General features: G+C 34.0%; 1 protein-coding gene across 5 annotated transcripts in view; it reads right to left on the reverse strand.

Moving 5' to 3' along the window:
* Nucleotides 1–300: 300 nt before the first annotated feature.
* The window catches only part of Ccdc85a (coiled-coil domain containing 85A), a 202,803-nt gene continuing 183,765 nt past the window's right edge, over nt 301–19,338 (reverse strand). Inside the window, exons 4-7 of one of the 5 annotated variants that reach the window (XM_021177616.2) lie at nt 14,023–14,157; nt 10,658–10,777; nt 7,479–7,577; nt 437–3,576 (exon numbers count right to left, since the gene is read on the reverse strand). In XM_021177616.2, coding sequence (XP_021033275.1) covers nt 3,487–3,576; nt 7,479–7,577; nt 10,658–10,777; nt 14,023–14,157 — 444 coding nt within the window. In that variant the 3' untranslated portion in view covers nt 437–3,486. Of the gene's footprint in view, nt 3,577–7,478; nt 7,578–10,657; nt 10,778–14,022; nt 14,158–19,338 lie in introns of all 5 variants that reach the window. The other 4 variants (XM_021177617.1, XM_021177618.2, XM_021177619.1 and 1 more) reach the window with 4 other exon arrangements.

The following is a 19,338-nucleotide window of genomic DNA, read 5'->3' on the forward strand; positions in this document are numbered from 1 at the left end:
GCATGTTTATAACTAGAAATCTAAATGACTGGCTATTGTCCCTTAATCCAGGATTGTATAATGCCCCATATTAAATTCTTCCTTCTTCACAACATCTTTCTTTGTGAATAATAGCTTCAATCATGGATACTGTGTTGTAAATTCATTCCTTATTTGCATCAATTTGTGTGTTATAGGAATTAGTACTAATCTCTGGGTTATGGAGCATATGGTTTCATCTGCTTGTAGTGAGATCATGAATTTATTAAAATCGCTTTTAAACCATTTTAATAGGTCTGAACAAAAGAGGCCATAATGATTCTGCTTTTGTGAAATAAGATATTTATTATCATAAGTATTTTTAGAGACATCTACAATTTAGAATTAAATAATAGTGGAGATTTTTAGATTAAAATAATAATAATAATATTCATATATAAGAATCAAAACAGAGTCTCTTGTTAATATAAGGCAGTTACCATAAAATGTAAGGCTTGTAAGTTGGGTGATATATAAAAGCAGAATGTGATAGTATATAATTGTGATTTGGCCAATATGATAATTCTTCTCTAATTGAGACAATATTTGTCAATCCTCCCAACCATGCAAAAATATCTCCCTCATCTGAAGATGAACCATAAGAAATTGTTGTTTTATAGACAAAGGAGACCATGTGCATCAGTTACTTATTGTTCAGAATAAGGTGCTGCCTTAGATATGGTGGAGAAGTTTTGATTCTTTAGAAATCAGCATGTGATTTCTTCATAGTTGTTTTGATCTTGTTGGTGATCTACTTTGATAAGCTAGCTTAAAGGTACTTTCATAGGAATAAATGCCAAGATTTGCTAGTTTTATCATTAGATGGAGAGAAGATGTAGCAGCAGGAAATTTGCTACATCATACAGAGTCTGAGAATTAATGGAAGGCATTAGGGGTAGGTTGTTTCAGATCAAGTGAAATAGATGTCTAAGACAATCTTATCTTAGGTGTCAAAAATAAAGGAAGCTTCTCCCAAGACCTGAGATATTATTCATCCTTGTATGTCTTGAGAATCCCAAAGAACCATGGTTGGCTAGCCCAAAATTGTATGGCAGTGGTAGGCATCACTAAATATTCACTGAACTAAGGGGATATCATACCAATTAAACTCTTGGAATGTGACATGAGCTGACAAATTCCTACAGAGCTTTAAGCATGTGTTAAAAATGAGAAAGGCAGTCATTAAAAGTTAGATTGTGACAGTCTATCAGCATCATGGCAGTTAAAAGTACTGTCAAGACATGTAAATTAGGCTTTGTTGCAGGAATGATTAGATAGTAAATTTATTCAAATGATCCCATAGGAAACAGTTACTCATGGGATCAATGTATGCCATTACTTAAAATTGGGATAATGCTCAGCATAGGAAGCTTCATTTTACCATCTTATTAGCAACTTCTAAGAAGTCTTATGTGCTACTATAAATTTTCCCACAAATACATAAAATAATGCTGATTGTTTCAAAACTAGTTTAGTATTTCTATTCTAAGAATAAGTTTAAGAAATGAGAATTTTATTAAGAAATTTCAACTGTCCCTAAATCATACTCCTGGAGGCTGTAATAGAAAATGGTATAAATTAAGATGTCTCTGACTATTAAGTCCTTCATAAGCATATTTTTAATATGCCTTTTTGCATGTCTTTTATTTTGATCTATATTACTATTGGTATTATAATCACACAAGGGATGATATTCAGTAACTATTAGAAATTTATTCTGTTAAGGAAGAACATTTCAAAACAGACAAAAATACTGTGAGATTAAATAATTTATTACTGTTGCTAAGATGAACACATATACTTAATACTCAATTTTATGTGGAACTTTAAAAAAATAGTTTTGATACAGTATCAAAATTTGCACAAGTATTTTGTCAAAAGACCAACGTCCTTTGTATCGCTACTGCAGGATCTACTGCAAGCACAAAAATTTGTTTAAATATCTTCAGACTGTAGGAATACAACAATTGAAGGATGTTCCTGTGTGAGAAAGTATGTGTGTGTGTGTGTGTGTGTGTAACAATTTTCTCTTAAACACTAAAACTGTAGCAGTTTAAAGGAAGAGTCTTAAATTATAACTCAGTAATGATAATTAGAAAGATCATTTTATGTTAAATGAACCCATAAATATTTTCAGAAGATAGAGGGCAGTTTTGAAAGTCACAATTAGGCATTTTTACTCTGGCAAATTTCTTCTCATTCTCCTGCCAATGTTCATTAATAAGTTATATAATAAGACCATTTCATTTATAGACAATGAAGAATATTGACTGTGAATCAAATCATAAGTTTAGAAGCTATCCAGGAATTGTTGCATCCCTACGTTATAATCTTAAACTATGGTAAAAACAGCATTCTGTCACAGGCCTCTTGAACATTCATACAAGAAACGATCATTAAATTTAGGTAAACACAAAATATCATAGCATTTCCAGTACACACATTCTAATATTATACATCTATACCACTAGGCAGAAAACTAGCAAAGCTGGCACACATCTCAAGCAATCTGAAAAGAGTATTTAGCCTCAATAATGGACATGCGTTAGCTTCCTAAGACTTTAGATAGCTGCAGTGATATGCAAAGAAAGCGTCTGTTTCCTAGGGCAGTGCAAGACTTTAAATTTTACATAAAGTTTATTAAGTATACAGCATGTCTAGAAACTAAGTTGTAGAAATAGACAATGTCACAGCTTGAAACTCCTAGAAAAATTAATTATGTTTGTTTCCTTGTTAGTTGACATTGGTAAGTTGAATATATATGAAGGGTTGTATGGTCCAAAGACATGCCTTTATAAACAACTCATCAAAATTAAATTATTTATTTTGACCAAATGAAAATAAATGATACTCTCTGCTAAGCATTTTAAAAATTCCTTCTACCTTTCTAGCTGGTAAAATATTTTTGTGTTATTTTTTAGCACCTCAGAATTCAAATGATAAAACCAAATGTTATCTTGCATCCAACTAAATTTGCATCAGGAAGCAATCTTTCCTCAACTGCTATATATATGAGGGAGCTTCCCAATCCAGGTTGTATGCTCAAAAATACTTTTTCATGTCTTCCACACAGTAGAAAGCTCCTACCATTAGATATAATGAACCACCTCTACCAAAGCCACAGGGACTCTACTGGACTCATCCAACCATGCAGATTACCCAATATGCCAATCATGGTTGTGAAGAGTCAAAAACATTTCAGCTTTCATGAAATTAATACTTTCATTAATACTAAAACGATTTTCCAAAGCTACCTTGAGACTGCTATGAACACTAAAGTTGAGACTTATAGCACATATTAGCTGTATGGGAGAAGGTACACTAAAGGATTTAGAAGGGAGATATGAGCAATGTACAATCACTCCATGTGATGTCATGAGTTTTATTTTGTAGAAACTGAATTTCTTCTTTGTCTTCTTTTTCTGCTGTCTCTAGTAGTGATGATGTCATGTTTGAAGGCAGTGCTTTTCACATAGGCCCTTTGTACTGGTTTCCTGACAAATGTTGCCTAATTCCAGGACAGGAGCCTGCAGCATCTCCAAGTTTCCTCCACACAACCTTAAAAAAAAAGAGGTGAGTAAATTAGATGTTATCTTGCAGAAACAGATGTGAGTTTCAGGGAAGACTATGAGAGGTTCAAAGATGGGTACAAAGACGAGACAGACTCTCCACATGGGTGTGTTGAAACACAAAGTAAAGCATGATAGTGACAACTTTGTGATGGTGACAACTTCTGAAACCCAAGAACTTATCAGCAGCTAGGGTGCTATACTTTACTCCAGCAACCAGGGCTAGTATTTTAAAAAGACATAACATCTCACCCTAGCTATCTGAGTGGTCCTCAGCCCCGATTTAACAGTAATCACCACATGCAGAAATTCTGAGGATGCTGGCAGAAAGGAGGCAGCAGTATCTGTATATTTAATTAAAGTTCCCAAAGTAATTTCCATGTGCATTTAGAATCAAGACCCCTTGGTTAAAAGAGCAAACTGGCTTCTATAACATACAGCTACAACAAGAGATGCAATGTCTAATTCATTTAGAAAAGTCAGTTTGTATTCTTGAGCCACATAAATTCTAATCTAATCTTAGTTTCCTAATTTTTGCAGTGTGGGATATGTTGTCATCACACAACTCTGCTAATGAGCTACTAAAGAATTCTTTCATTTCTAGAAGAGAAAAAACATAAACATAGGGCTAAGGAAATTCAGAAATTATTGAAATAAGATCAAGAATAACATGAGTATAAAACTATAGAAGTCACCCAAAATGCTAATATTCAAGCACTAACTAGAATAAATACATGCATGTCCATACACAGTAGAACCACCTAACTGCCCTAGACTATTCACTATGAGCACATTGTTAGATTGATGAATTTCACAAAACAGTGTTCTAACATGAACACAAAAACAGTTTGTTCATTAGTAATTGAGAGACTATTTCTTTTTATTTTGCATCTAGTGGGAAGTAAATTCACCAGGGACATGCACTACCTATGATTCAAAGACTACTATGATTCAAAGACAGCCCTGCTTTTCTTCATTTCCAAGACAATGAAACTAAGACATCACCACTACATGGACAATATCCTATTACACTCAAACGGAATTTTAGTTATGTCCTTTAAATACCAGGAATAGAATTTTATAGCAATGGATAGCTTCAGCTCTATACAAGAAGTCAAGAAAGTCTCAAATGATACCATGTGTTTCCCATTTCTTGCCCACAGATATAACCAATTCTACCAAGAATGCTTTTAATGTCTGGTTTTGAAGCAAAGGATATATCTGAAGACCATAGAATGACTGCGGCTATTTTAAAAAAAAAACCTGGTTATTGTAATTAAACAGTGGAACTCGTGGTCAGCTACTGAATTGTGGAACACAAGGGGCCAATCCCAGTATTACAGTGAGGAAAAAGGAAACTCCTGCTGAAGTCAGAACTCTGAACTAAAGGAGGGATAATGACACTAGGGATAATACATAAATAAAAAGCAGAAATCTATGCACAAGAGTGTAATTGAGATCATCAAGTATTTCAACTGCCATTTGGAGATTCAGAAAAACCTTAAATGACAAGGGAACTGAAAATGATGTTTATGATTCTCAGAGGGCAGTATATTCATCCTTAGAAGAGAACCAACAAACCATTCATTAGGCAATGTGACAGTCTATGGATAACAGTCTTTTTGGTAAGTTGATGTTACCTGCTTATATCCTGGAGGAATATCAGAAACTGACAAAATGTTCATTACCTTGAGTTCTTGCAGAGCCTTATGAAGCTTATCATGCCACATATAACTCTGTAACATTATAAAAGTTTATAGATATTCAAATAAGGAGTATTTTTAATCTTTGTTACCTTCCAGGAAAATTATTTATTAAACTGCCTTATAATCTGCTCTCTTACTCTCCACCCTGCAATGTCTTCTTGAATTTATTCTCTAGTCTTTCCTGTGTACTTTTGATGGTTGTATAATTTATAATGGTGCCACAGGTACTATTTTATGTAATTTCCAAATCAATTTTAAAACTAAGTAATAAGGTTTGGTTTCCATTTTCCTTTTAAATTATGGGGATCAAAACCAAACATTGACAGGAAAAAGATACCCTATAGGAAATTTAAGAAGAAATAAGAAGGGTGGGCTTAGGGTTTCCTTCTTGTATAGTTAAAAGACCACAAGTATATAGTATCCTTCTAAAACAAACAAAAAGATCAACAAAAAATTAACGGTGATTCCCCAAGGCATATTCAGAAAGTTTTTCAGAAGGAAGGAAGAGAAGGGAAGGGGCATGAGAGCAAAAGCCAATCTTGTATTAAGCAAAATAAAATAATAAAAAAGGTATTATCTATAAGACACAGTGCTTTTCTTCATTATGATTAGAGGTAGGAATATCTGGTCTTCAAAGGAAACCTGATTAATACATTGACTTCACTAATGAGTTTGAGCACATAACTTCATTTCTGGGTCTTAGTTCCTTCAAACATGCACTGAAGGCTGATTGTTTTGACTAAGGTGTCACACCCAAGTCACCTGTAACTGATGTTAAAGGCATAAATCCAATTAAAGAGCTCCACACATTCCTAGTGAGCACCAGAGGATGACTCCCTGCTTCTCTCCCAGTACTATAGTTCATATCAACTGAATTTTATTTGTTTTTGTTGTTGTTGTTGTTGTTCTTTTGAGACAGGGCTTGTCAGTATAGCCCTGGCTGTCCTGGAACTCACTTTGTAGACCAGGCTGGCCTCCATCCCTCCCAAGTGCTGGGATTAAAGGCGTACGCTGCCACCACCACCGTTTTTGTTTTTTTTTTTTTTGAATTTTATTTGTTTTGATAGCCAGTAGATTAGAAGCAACAGGAATCTTAGTCTTATAAATCAAAGCTATGCATTTATCTAATGTAAATAATCAAATAGAAAGATCTTAAATGCATGTTGAAAAGCTACAATGAGTAGACATTAGTGCATGGAGAAAATGATATGTAAAACCATGACCAATTAAAATCAAAGAACAGATGTTTAGCAATGAAAGGTGCTTGGAAAGAGCAGCCACAACACATGTAAGCAAGAGGTTTGGAAATTATCATCCCAGCATATATAAAATGCCCATGGGACTTAAAGATCATTTACTGGATTCCAGAAACATCTTGAAATGGTGAATCATAGGTCTGAGAATATACAGGATTGATAAATATAAAGATAAAGGGAATTCCTATACAAGTTTTCCATTCTGTGATATAAACATAAAATATGAGATGAAAACACAATATAACAATACAAATTCAATTCAAACTAGGGCCTAGCCATGACTTCTTGGATTTAACAAATGCACTGCTCTATCTTTATCCATTTAGCTCTTTAAAGTGGCATGGCTGTTTTCTTGTTTAAACAATGTCAATCAATAATCACATTTATATGTTTTTAACTGATTTATCTGATTTCCAGGATAGATTTCTATTCATCTATACCATTGGTACACCTATCTATGCAATGTCTAAGTTTGAGTTGTCTCATGAAAGGTAAAGACAATACTTAGTATGATATGATGGGTGTACCATGTAAATATTAGGTAGCAAAGTAATGGATATCTGGGATTGTTCATTGTAAGTTTTCATTCTTTTTATAATGTCTTAAATTCAATATTTAAAAATGTTTATATGTCTTTCTGGAATGCAGAACTGTCTGATCATTTCTGATCATATCCAGGGCTTTTCATGTACCAGGCAACCACTAACTATATCACCAATCCCTCTGATCTTGGTGGGTTTTAGCATTACTATGAGAATATCTTTGTAATAAAACAAACTGAAAATAAATACAAGGACAATTGTTTTATTTTCATGAAAAATATGTAAAGATATTTGGTCTTCAATTTCAAAGTAGACATTCTTAAAAGAATAACTAAGCTGCGATGAGGCTTCCAACACAGAATACACAGTAAAGCACATCAAACTTACATTGCACATTTCTCTGACTACAGCTTTTTCTGTCTCACTAAGGTCATGGCCATACTCTTTACCCTGCTGACGATCTATAGTTTCCTCAACATCCAAGACCTGGATTCATTGAAAAAGAAAAGCAAATTTCACATGGGAAAAAAATCTGTTAGTTTATGATAATACCATCAAGGACCTCCACTTTTTCAAATCTTAAGATTTCTCCATGTTTGCATATCAGAATGGATTCATATACGGCAAAATCTTTTAAGTAGTTAGTTGTTCTGAATCCTGGAAGGAATTACATTATTTTTTTTCATTCAAAGCAATTATATCACTAATACTCAATAATTCACTAATGTCTAAAATAATTGGAAACAGCTAACTTGGTCACTAAAATATTTAATAGTGTGAACCATTTTGAATACAATCAATAATTCCTGGTCCAATACAACAGTGAATATAATTTATTATATTCCAAATGGTCTGAGTGCTATGTATACAAGGCTTACATAAAAGATGGTTACATAAGAATAAGCCTGTGAAGTATGCAAATGGGGACTTCTGAGTTCACAGTTTTCACCTTGACTAGCCTAAAAAACAGATGTGGGGATGGATCTTGAAAAGAATACAGAACTCTTAAAATGAAAATATTCAAACAACACTTCAAATATTTTTCATTTGAGCAAAGTGTGTTTAACTGTTTTTTAGACAACTTTGTTGCCCTATGTTTCTCCTTTTCTAAATTGTCCCAAAATTAGTTAAATATTTTTATTGCTTTTAAAATGTGAACATTTTTGTAGTAACAGTCTATAGAACAGAAGGGTGCTATTTATCACTGTTGTAGTGGTTTGAAAGCCAAAGCACTGATGTATCATAAAACCAAATTCTTATCTTGAGTATCCACACTAAGTTGTGACTTACTAAATAGCTTGTTCTATTGTTGCCATAGTCAGGGAGGTGACCTGTAAGGGTGTGTCCCAATAATTAGCACCAATGAATAGTTAGGGTCTCCATTTCAAGTTCATAATCACAGACTAAGTTCAATAGTCTTATTCAAAAAACTTATCCTCATTATTACCATAACCAATCTTTTCTTTAAAGCCTTGATACTAGCTAGCTTCATAATCAGTCTTTACATAGTGAGAAAAAAATGCTGACTCTTAAGTCATTGAAAATTTTAAAATGTTCTTGAATGTCTGCCTACAAATTTGATTTGTAATGCACCTCAGAACACTGTCTAGTCCAAATCAGTTAATATATACTAAATTAAGTTTCAATTTATAGCAACCATGAATTTTGGAGCCAGAAAATTACGGTACCATTGAAACAGACCAGTTTCTCTGCTGATTTACATTTTCCCCATAAAGCAAAGCAAGCCCAGCATTCATTAAACCATTAAATTTTTTGGTTTTTGTTTTCAAATGCATCAAAAGGGAGAAACAGAACCATTTTTCTCTGGCCGCATAATCTGGCCACCATTATGAAAAATGTTTGTTGTGCATAATTCTCCAGACACAGGACGTCCTAGTAGCAAGCACATTTGATATTTTAGAACTTGTAAAGATGTCTGCCTGCTGAAGTCTCATCACCTGCCCACCAAGGAAACTAATGTTCTCTCCTGATAACACATACTCTCCTTCTCCTGAGACAACATTTTTCATGTAAATTAGAGAAAAATTTCATAGAAAACCAAGGGTCTCTTTCTGACCATACTGTACTTTGAGGCTATGTTCAGAGCTGAACTGAGAAATTAGAAATTTTCCCTGTGGCCCATTATGTGCATTGGATTCAATGTCACATTTGACATTCAACAAAGCAGTAGGGTGAAATGGCTTTCAAATAGTTTGAGTAGTAAGGCAAGGTGGTGCTTTCAGATTTTGTGCAAAAGCTAAACTGTTACAAAATTGAAGCTGATCTATGGATTCTTTTCCAATTCTAGAATGCTTTCAGAAGGTCAGTGCCTGACTCATGCTAAAGATCAACCAAATACTACTTCAGAGATGAAAAGCACTTATCACTAAATGAGCCAGCACCTGCCAGAGACAGGACCGGTCCCTGAATGCTTGCTGTAGCTTTACACCAACTCCTCTCAGTTGCTGGTTACATATTTTCCTAATATTGGAAAGATCAAGTGCACTGCCAATGGTCAACAGCATGGCTCCCTTGACTGTTCTCATCTTCAGTACATGTTTAAAGAATGCAAGTTCACTTTTCTATTAGCAAGAGTAAACTAGACTGAAAGTTAATCTCCTGTTCAAATTAAATCACAAAAATCAAAGTGTTTCCTTGAGGCTCTCATAAGTACATCTGCATACCATGAACACTTTAGACAGTATGGTGCACCCCAAAATGGGCATCTTCAGTCTGACAGTAAGTCAGAAAGTGAAATAATTTAAGTCACAAAACTTATATGCCAAAGTTGACCTTGAGCCCTCTACTTGCATTATGGCTCAGAAAGGGTTGATAAAAATCTCTTCAAATCATAAACCTATCTAAAGAACAGTATTTCAAACTTAGAGATTATTTCAAGTTTTAAGGTTATTTTTATTGCCTGTATAAGTTATCAGTTTCTACTTTTAGATAAACATTTAAAGTATTTATTACTAATTTTAGTTATAATAGTTATTAATTTTATTTACTAGAAATATCATTAGTTAATGCAATAATGCATTTTTGCCCAGAATTTCATTATGTCACCATAAAATCTTAAGTAAAATCCAAAACTAGAGACCATTTTTTTTTCTACTATGCCTATAGAGAAACACTAACTGCAATTTGAAGACTTAAGTAGAAGACAAAGTAGATTGGAGTTTATTTCATTACTCACTGAATAATCATGTAATAACTTCAATAGCCTTCCTTACTTTGATAATCTTACTAGTGCTGTACATTGGGGACATCTACCCAATAACATTTCACATATAAAAGCTGTAACATCTTTCACATGGGTATGCATGCACAGCACACTTTAATCAATGCAGATAGAAATGAATCACAGTACTCAAACAAAGTAACAAAAAGAGATTGGACCTTAAACACTCAAGCCCAGTGTTAGTTCACAAATTAAAATCAGAGATTAAAAAGTTACACCAGCAAAGGGGTTAAAAATAAAGTATGTATGGTTATAGCAAGACTGAGAACTTCCAGACTACAGCAAACAGACCACGACACAACCGAGGTTCCGGAAAAATGGTTACCTTAAGAGAATGTACCACAGGTTCAGGCTGCTGAGAAGGTGTGGTATGTCCACTGAAGCTAGCTGGAGAGTTGAGTGAACTGTTATTCCCATCAGCCCCTGATGACAACCTAAAAGAACCCTTAGTAGAAAATCAACAACTTTGTTATTAAAACAAAAGTCGTTCATACCTATATAGGTGCCATTAAACATTCAATCCCACCATCAAATAAACAATATCCATTTTGTCTAACTTTTTTCTACTATTGCCCCCTCAATTTTCTTAGCCTGTCTTAAGCCAGTCTCAATCTATTCATAAGTATACACTTGCTACTTAAGCAATAAGAAAACAAGAGCTATTACCATAAATGCCTGGATTCCATCACCAATTTACTAAAGAGTACAATACCCCCAAGAAATGGCCACTGAGAACATTTTGGGAATAATTTTTGAAACCTAAAGACCTGAAGAGCAATGAATTCATGAGTCACTCTGCAGCTGGTTAAACATGTTTACTCAGCAGGTCAAATGTCATATCCCATATGTCTTAGAAAAACACTAACACATCACACTGTTGCATTGGAGAAATGCTGTCTCTTATTAAAAAACAAAACAAAACAAAAAACCTTTGTTAGGTTTAGTACCTATAATAATGGAACATTTTAAAAAGAGATTTAACTAAATTCACATTTCCTTGAGCGGTATTCATTCATTAACCTCCTTTAAAATGAAAACCAAAATAGATATGATCTACATATTTGTTAATCAATGATTCTTTAGCTCAGTAGGCGAAAAATAGTTAATAAAACTTGTGCTCGTCACAGTCATCTCAGGTATCTGCAGTTTTTCTGAATATTGATTGAGGAAAGACTAATGGATCTATAGAGAAAAGGGAGCCACAATTGTCTCTTAGGAAAATAGCAAGGGGAATTTTCCAAGGCTGGATTTTGTAGAATATTTCATTCTGAAGAAACCTGAGGAATTTTAATTTCTGCCCATCAGCAAAACTACAGATTTGGTCACATCTAATAGAGTCATCAGTAATCTACTTGATCGGTGCTATTAACATAATCTGAGTAGTAGGCATTAGGATTCATAAAGGGAGAGATAATGATATTTTGGGACATTCAGTTACAACAGTTACAGGAGATCATCGATAGTGTACACTTTTAGGGAGGGGAGGTTGCCCCTCCTAGCAGCAATTACTAGAGATCATTTATATGGCTGTATACACCCAATGTTATTCACTCTGAATTTAACAACCCCTAACATTTGGAATATTATGCAACTTCTTTTGTTGCTGTTTCTTTCTATAGCCTTCAAAAGACTATGGTTTCCTCCTGGCAAGCCTATGAAGGAAAGATGTATTATGTTACAAGAACTGTGCAATCTAACACCTCTTGCTTGCCACCTGAATTGACCACTAGCAAGAGAAAGAAATCCAATGAGATATTCTTATAGTCTTTAGCCTCTTTCCTTGATTGCTACAAAGTCTTACATTAAAAGCAGGAGATGAAATAGCCTGACAAATATAAATCCCCCAAATCCACTTGAAAATTCAATGATTAAGTTTGCTTTTTCTTAGTTTGTAAGTTAAATCAGACCTAATAACACTAATATGAATAATAACAAGGGAACTGTCTGCAATTTAATGAGAGTTGGAAAACAGACCTTTGCAGCCTCTAAATTTTATACAGTTTTTATCTTTAGATTAAATGATTCCAAAAAGATGAGTGACAAGGAAACTCTTCTCCGCTGAGTGACACTGTTCCTCTGCAGCTATCTCCCCTGCTGGTACTACACTAGGACCTCCTTCAGCAAATCTTGCTGCGGGTGGGGGTTATGTATTCAGTTCACCTCCATTTAGAACAGTGCATTACTGTGCCATTTTTCCTTCTGTTTGGTGATACAACACACAAAACCATAAACACTCCTGTTGTGGGTGATTATCCTGACATTTCCTTCCCTCAAGGCCCCTTTTATGAAAAGTTTATCTCTAAATCTTCTCTTCACATGTTTAACTAAAAGGCAGACACATCAGTAATAGCATGATTTTCTTGGACAGGAAACCTCTACTTTTAAAAACATTTTGGATTGACCAAGATTTTAAATTCAACATTAAACTTTCCTTGAACCTAATGACCTGAGTCAACTGGCATTGTTTAAACATAGGAAGATTCCTGTGCTGATCATAGCTACTAAGAAATAAGTAAATGCTTTTATTAGTTTCCTTTAAAAGTGATATTAATAAGGTTTCACTTGGAGTATTGATTAGGGGATAATGTATCTTTCAAAACCTTGACTTTAAATTAGTTTTGAGATCCATAGACTATCAACCAGAAAGATCAAGATGAACTCTCTCTCTCTCTCTCTCTCTCTCTCTCTCTCTCTCTCTCTCTCTCTCTCTCNCTCTCCCTCTCCCTCTCCCTCTCCCTTCTCTCTCCCTCCCTCACACACACATACACACAACAAACACTCTCTCTCTCTCTCTCACTCACTCACTCTTCCTCTGCCTTTATCACTTTCTTGATCTTCTCTCCCAAATATTAGATAGATAGATAGATAGATAGATAGATAGATAGATAGATAGATAGATGATAGATAGATTCATATATAATATTTTGGGAGGATCAAAAGTAACCAAATTCTTGGTAAAATTTAACACCAAGTATACTAAATAGTTTTCTGGCTTGTAACAATAGAATCCAGCATCACACTCTGCCTCATGTAACACATTAGAAGTTCAGCTTTCTAAATGCTTATGAGGATATTTGGAGAAGGACCTAGGTTCATTCAGTATGTACACTCAGTTGACTTATCCATTTTGACTAAACTAGTTTTTAATGTGTTACTGAGTAGAATTCGGTACACCAAATAATATTAACTGTTTCTCAGAGCTTTTTTCTAAGATTAAGGCCTTTCATTTAAATTATACTAGGCTGGCTCAGAAGACAAGGAATTTAATCATAGAAAACCTTTATAAAATTGGAACTATGATTCCCATCTTGAGTTGTTTGTGTTCAAGTCACATATGAAGACCTGCTGCAAATATATATGATACACAAAAATATCCAGACACCTGTCAGTGGGTAAGGGATATATTTCTAGGCTACCCTGATGCACCTGGACTTTACACTTTTTTCCTGGGGGTACTTTGGCCCTCTTCTATAGTTAGGCTTGCTCAAACTTGAAATGTAGGCCAGAATAAACTAAACAACTAGTAAGAGATGAAGGATTCCAGTCCACAATTGCCCTCCCACCCCCTTCCTCCATGTACACAGACTTAGAATTTATGCCCCCCCTTCCCAACTATAGTATGTCCTCTAGCAACAGAGGCTATCTGGTTATATACAAGCAAATTCAGACATCTGGCTCATCTTCACTCACCGGGAGAGATGGCAGGCATCGTCCTATTCCTCGGCACCCTTGCCACCACTGCAAGACCCGCCGGGCTCTGGGCCCCCAGCCTTTCTCCATATTTGAGCTGTTTCTAGTTGGAGGTTGACTTCTATTCTGGGTAGCCTTATATTTGGAACAATATGGTACAATCACTCAGAAAAATACTGTTTCCCAAGACTCAAGAAAGCAGACAGAATAAGAAGCTTAATGAGATGAACCACAATGACCACAATGGCAAGCTATAACATGCACCTGTAGTTAGGAGAAAATCCAAAATAACAGTCAGAAGTCTATGTGGGACCTCACAGTGATGTCTCTTACATTATAATAACTGCAACATCAAGCTACCAAAATGAGATATTAAAAGGGAAATTAAAGATAAACACTTGAAGATACATGATGTCATTTCATGGATTTTACCTATTAGGGACTAAATTATCACAGATCTTCCAGATATATAAACTGTGGAATATCTAAACTTGACATAAATAATTAGTAATATAATTTGAAGCAATAGGTACTTTTTATAAAGGAACCAAATTGAAGATTTAAATGATAATTCTCAACAAAATGGTTGCATTGTGAAAATTATAAACTCCTAAGAGATTATCGTCACATTAAAATAACGTTTATACTCTATTTTTAATAATTTACTCAGTATTCAAATTTGTATACTCATTGGTAGTAGAGATAATATAAATGAATAAAAAATAAAATTACAAAAGTAATTTCCCTGAAACTTTAGCTTTGAACTATAACCTATCTGTTTAATGCTATTAAAATATGAGAAGCAAAATAATCTTATTTGAATAAGGTATCAGTTTTATTCCTAAGGCTACTATGTACCAAAGCAAAAGAACCAAACAAACTATCACACACTCCCACACAATAGCCAATAATCCCAGTGTGAAAATGTGCAGGTTATTTCTGAGAGATCAAAACTGAGAATAAAATTCTTTAGTAATCTTTTTCTGGGATGAAGTTTGAGCCTTCCTTATCCACTATCTATTAGACACTGTCTATTAGGCCTGTCTACTATAGTTCCAACTGCTATCCAATACCAAATGGGTAGACCTGAAAACATATATTGTGAGTAACATTCATATTGAGTATGTTATATTTAGGAACATAACTGTATATACACATATGCATAAAACAACAACTAATGAAAAAAGGAGACCATGGATTTAAATTAAAACAAGGAAGGTTATGACAAGGCTTGAACAGAAAAGAAAGGGGAAATGATATGATTATATTATAATCTCAAAACTAAGGATATTTTTAAAACAGATTCTATTCTCATAAGTATGTTTCCTAGAAGTTGGTGTTTTGATGTCATTTTCACAGTGATTTTAGGGGTAAAACAACAGAGAAAATAGAGCACAGTCTTAAGTCAGAGGTAGCAACTGGTTACAGCAGTTGACTGTGCTCACTGTGAAGTCAGCACTTGGAATGCCTACCATTTGTTACATACTCTGCTCTTCATATGTACCAGAAAATTGTGTATCTGTGCTAGAGTCAGTGACTACATCATCATGTAACACTGAGGTGAAATCATCCTTTAGTACATTATTTCATGTGACCAAATCATCAAAATGATTATAATCAACAATTTTTAAAATGGTTGATGGCTTTAAGTTTACTAGCTACCCACACTAATCAATTCTATTTCCGAGAGAATTGTTAATTAGAAATGCAAATTTTATAGTTACTTTTACAAGTCATCTGGATTTGATGATTTCCATGACTTCAGCATCTCTCAGACTTTAAATTTTCAGATCCAGTTAAGTAAGTCATACAAGATTAAAACCTATTTTCATTCTCCTGTCACATGTAGGGCTAAATCTCAATACCTGACCAGTGTAGTAAAACTTATTACCTCACCCATGAAACCTACAATAGGATCTCCACTTGAGAAGTCTATGAGAATGAAGAGCCATTCAGAAAGTACAAACATAATGAACAATATTTTCCCCGCTGTGGGGATGCTCATGCAACATAAAGAGGCTGCACACTTAAGTTTTATAAAAAGATTCTTTGTAAAGTGCATCAAATATGTTTGTACAGTAGCACTAAGCCCATAAATGGGAGTAATATACAAGAACCTCTTGGTTTTAGAATAAACTATTTGATGATATAATTATTTTAAAAAAAACCATGCCTCTGAAGAATCAGGATTTTTGATTTGCTAACATATGTCAGCACTTGTTTGAGAATTTAGGTACATTTAAAATGCATTCTGAGACAAAACTTGTCTTTTGACCTTCATTCCCTCTAATGACAAATCTTAGCTTTTTACCTTAATTCACTCTAAGGACAAATCTCAGCTTTTTACCTTCATTCACACTAATGACAAATTTCAGCTTTTGACCTTCATTCACTCTAATGACAAATCTCAGCTTTTGACCTTCACTTACTCTAAAGACAAATCTCAGCTTTTGGTCTTCATTCACTCTAATGACAAAGCTTAGCTTTTGGCAGCTCTCTGATTATCTCCAGTGAAATTTTCTCAAGACAACTTCATAAAGTAGAAGAAATCTTCAGTATCTCTACCTTTGCAATATTTCCAGAAACATGGGAAATCCCATCCTATTCATCAACTGCTCCATTATTCCAATAACTTCGCTGCCATTACATTGAAATGATTTTTGAAAATTAAAAATTATTGATTTTCTACATATTCTTTAATATAATTCCTATGCATAGTTTGACATTGTGAATCAATAAGAAAAACCTTTATATTTTGAAGCAGGAAAGAAAATAAATGAAAGAAATGTACAATAATGACTTTGGTTTTATTTTCTCAAACTTTGGAAATTTCTGAAAGGACCATAGAACTGTTAGAAATCTGTAAGAGGAGAGAAGTAAAAATTAAGACCTGAGGGAAAGCAAAGGGGACTGTTTAAGATAAGCTTATGTAAGACAAGGCATCCCCAAAACTACGGATAAAATAAAGTTTCCCCTTGAAAGATTAATAGACAAATCCATTAATAATGACTCACTGAAAATCTTAGGGATAAAGGGTTGGAAAGCATAAAGTTGCTGCTATTTAAGCTAAGGGTATCTTATCCCTTCTGAGTCAGTCTGATCTATAGACATCTGCTTCACCAACATAGAAAGGAAACAGAAATGAGAACCATTCTCAAATCCTGTCCATAGGTGGTGTGCTAGAGTCAGCACCTACAATCTCTGGATTTGAGAGGTCAGAATTTCAGTAACTCTTGAAACTCCTCTGTATTTAAACACAAATCCAACTTCCAATCATCATATGAGGGCACTTAACTTTTAATCAGGACCCTTTTAGTGAATAGTTGTAATTATCTGAATATACAGGGTCTTCTAAGATATAATAATATCTCTTTTCTTAGTATTTCTTAATGCATCATATATGTATATTAATAAATCAAAAGTCAATTTTGCAAAACAATTTCACTTAATCATGATTTTTTTCTCAAATTCGAGTCAATACATATTGTTAATCCTTGCAAAAGTCACAAAATCGAGTAAAAATATCTATCATTCTCTTAGGTGAAACATAATTTAAAAAGATGATTATTCAAAATTGATTTGTAGTCTCTACAGTACAGAAAAATTGCCTAAAAAATAAAGCATACACAAATTTCTTCCTAATAACTAGGGAAAATGCAATTAAATATTGATGTTTCCTGAGTTTTATATTCTACTATGGAATTCTTCAATATGGACACACCAGATTTATTACTGAAAACAGACTCACAAACGAATTCAAAAATTGAATCTTTGCTTAACCTTATTGAATTTTATTCAAATTACTTAAAAAAGAATAATTTGATTCTTTGTATAATCTCCACTTTTAAGAATTGCAAAACTTCTGCTGCATACAAAGAGAAGTGTAGATTAAATACAAGATGTTGATGATCATTTTGGCAGACTATTCAGAACATTTTATTGCATAGATAGGCAATGATATATACCTATGATATTCAAATAAAATCTAAAATGATATTCAAATAAAATCTAAAATTACCTTTAAAATACATCAAAAAGTTATTTATAAATTTTCTATACCTCCCTACCAGAAGTTGGCCAGGGAGTTTAGACCCCTCACAACAATAGAGACTATTGTCACTGCTCTTAGCTGCCCACCAGAACTTGATAATAAGACACTGTTTTTGACAGCTAATGATCAGTTTAGTGACAAAACATAGAAAAACCAAGCTGGTAATAACCAGGAATACTTTTAAGGCTAACTGTCATGGTACCAGAAGGTGCTACTTAGTCTGCTGGAAGAGGAAAGTCATCAACAGTAAAGCTGAGATAAGAACACTGTAAGAATGACCAGTTTGACAAGTTAGCACATGAATTCAACAGTGGCTGGACTGTTAGGGGGGTAACCAATCACATCCCATTTGGATTTATGGCCCAATCTACACAAGAAAAAACATATGCCTAGTACTGTAAATCTGGCACAGATCCCAGGGCTGAACCTACTACTATTATTTTTCAAAATGGACATAGCATCAATTTTCTCTATAAATGCCCAACTGCATTCATACTTATAGATTAGTGCAGCCCTCAGTTCTCCTCAGAGAAGAAGCTTCTTTGTGCAGTGGAGGATATTGACATAGAAGCTCAGAAGTCATGAAAGAGCAGAAAATAATTATCTGGGAAATGTTTAGCTATAAATTAAACATCTCTACTGTACCTCTTTCCTTCCAGGCTAAGGGAAATGTTGGAAGAAGGGGTGAAGAGACTATTAGATCCAGAAGTCAGGAGGACTAGGTAAAACACTTTCTTCTGGACAGGACAAACTCGTTGCAGCTATGGTTGCCTGCACAGAACTTGGATAAACATTCTAGTAATGAGAGGAGAGGGTCAGGAGCCTCTATCCCAGGCTACTGACAGTTGATGGCTACTCAAGTAGGGATAACCAGTTTTCTTTAGGAGTGTGGTACCTTTTAGATTGACCATTCTCCAGTGGATTACCCTACACCAATGTATATATGGACAGAATTAATTAAATGCAATGGGTTATTAACAAATATAACAACAAAAATGGAATTTAGTACAGGGTATAATAAGGGGATTTCAGAGAAGCTAAAATGAGGGAGGAGTAGAAAGCAAATATGATCTAATTACATTGTTTATTTGTGTGTGTGTGTGTGTGTGTGTATAATTCTCAAAGAATTAATGAAAATACTCTAATACTTATAAAGATTTTAACTTTATTCATTTAAACATTTTAAATTCTAATATATAAGATGTATATATTAGAACATATATTCTAATGAATTTTTATTAAAAAGACAGTAGGTTTGAATTATG

This window comes from Mus caroli, chromosome 11 (assembly GCF_900094665.2).
Source record: "Mus caroli chromosome 11, CAROLI_EIJ_v1.1, whole genome shotgun sequence".
Taxonomy (NCBI): domain Eukaryota; kingdom Metazoa; phylum Chordata; class Mammalia; order Rodentia; family Muridae; genus Mus; species Mus caroli.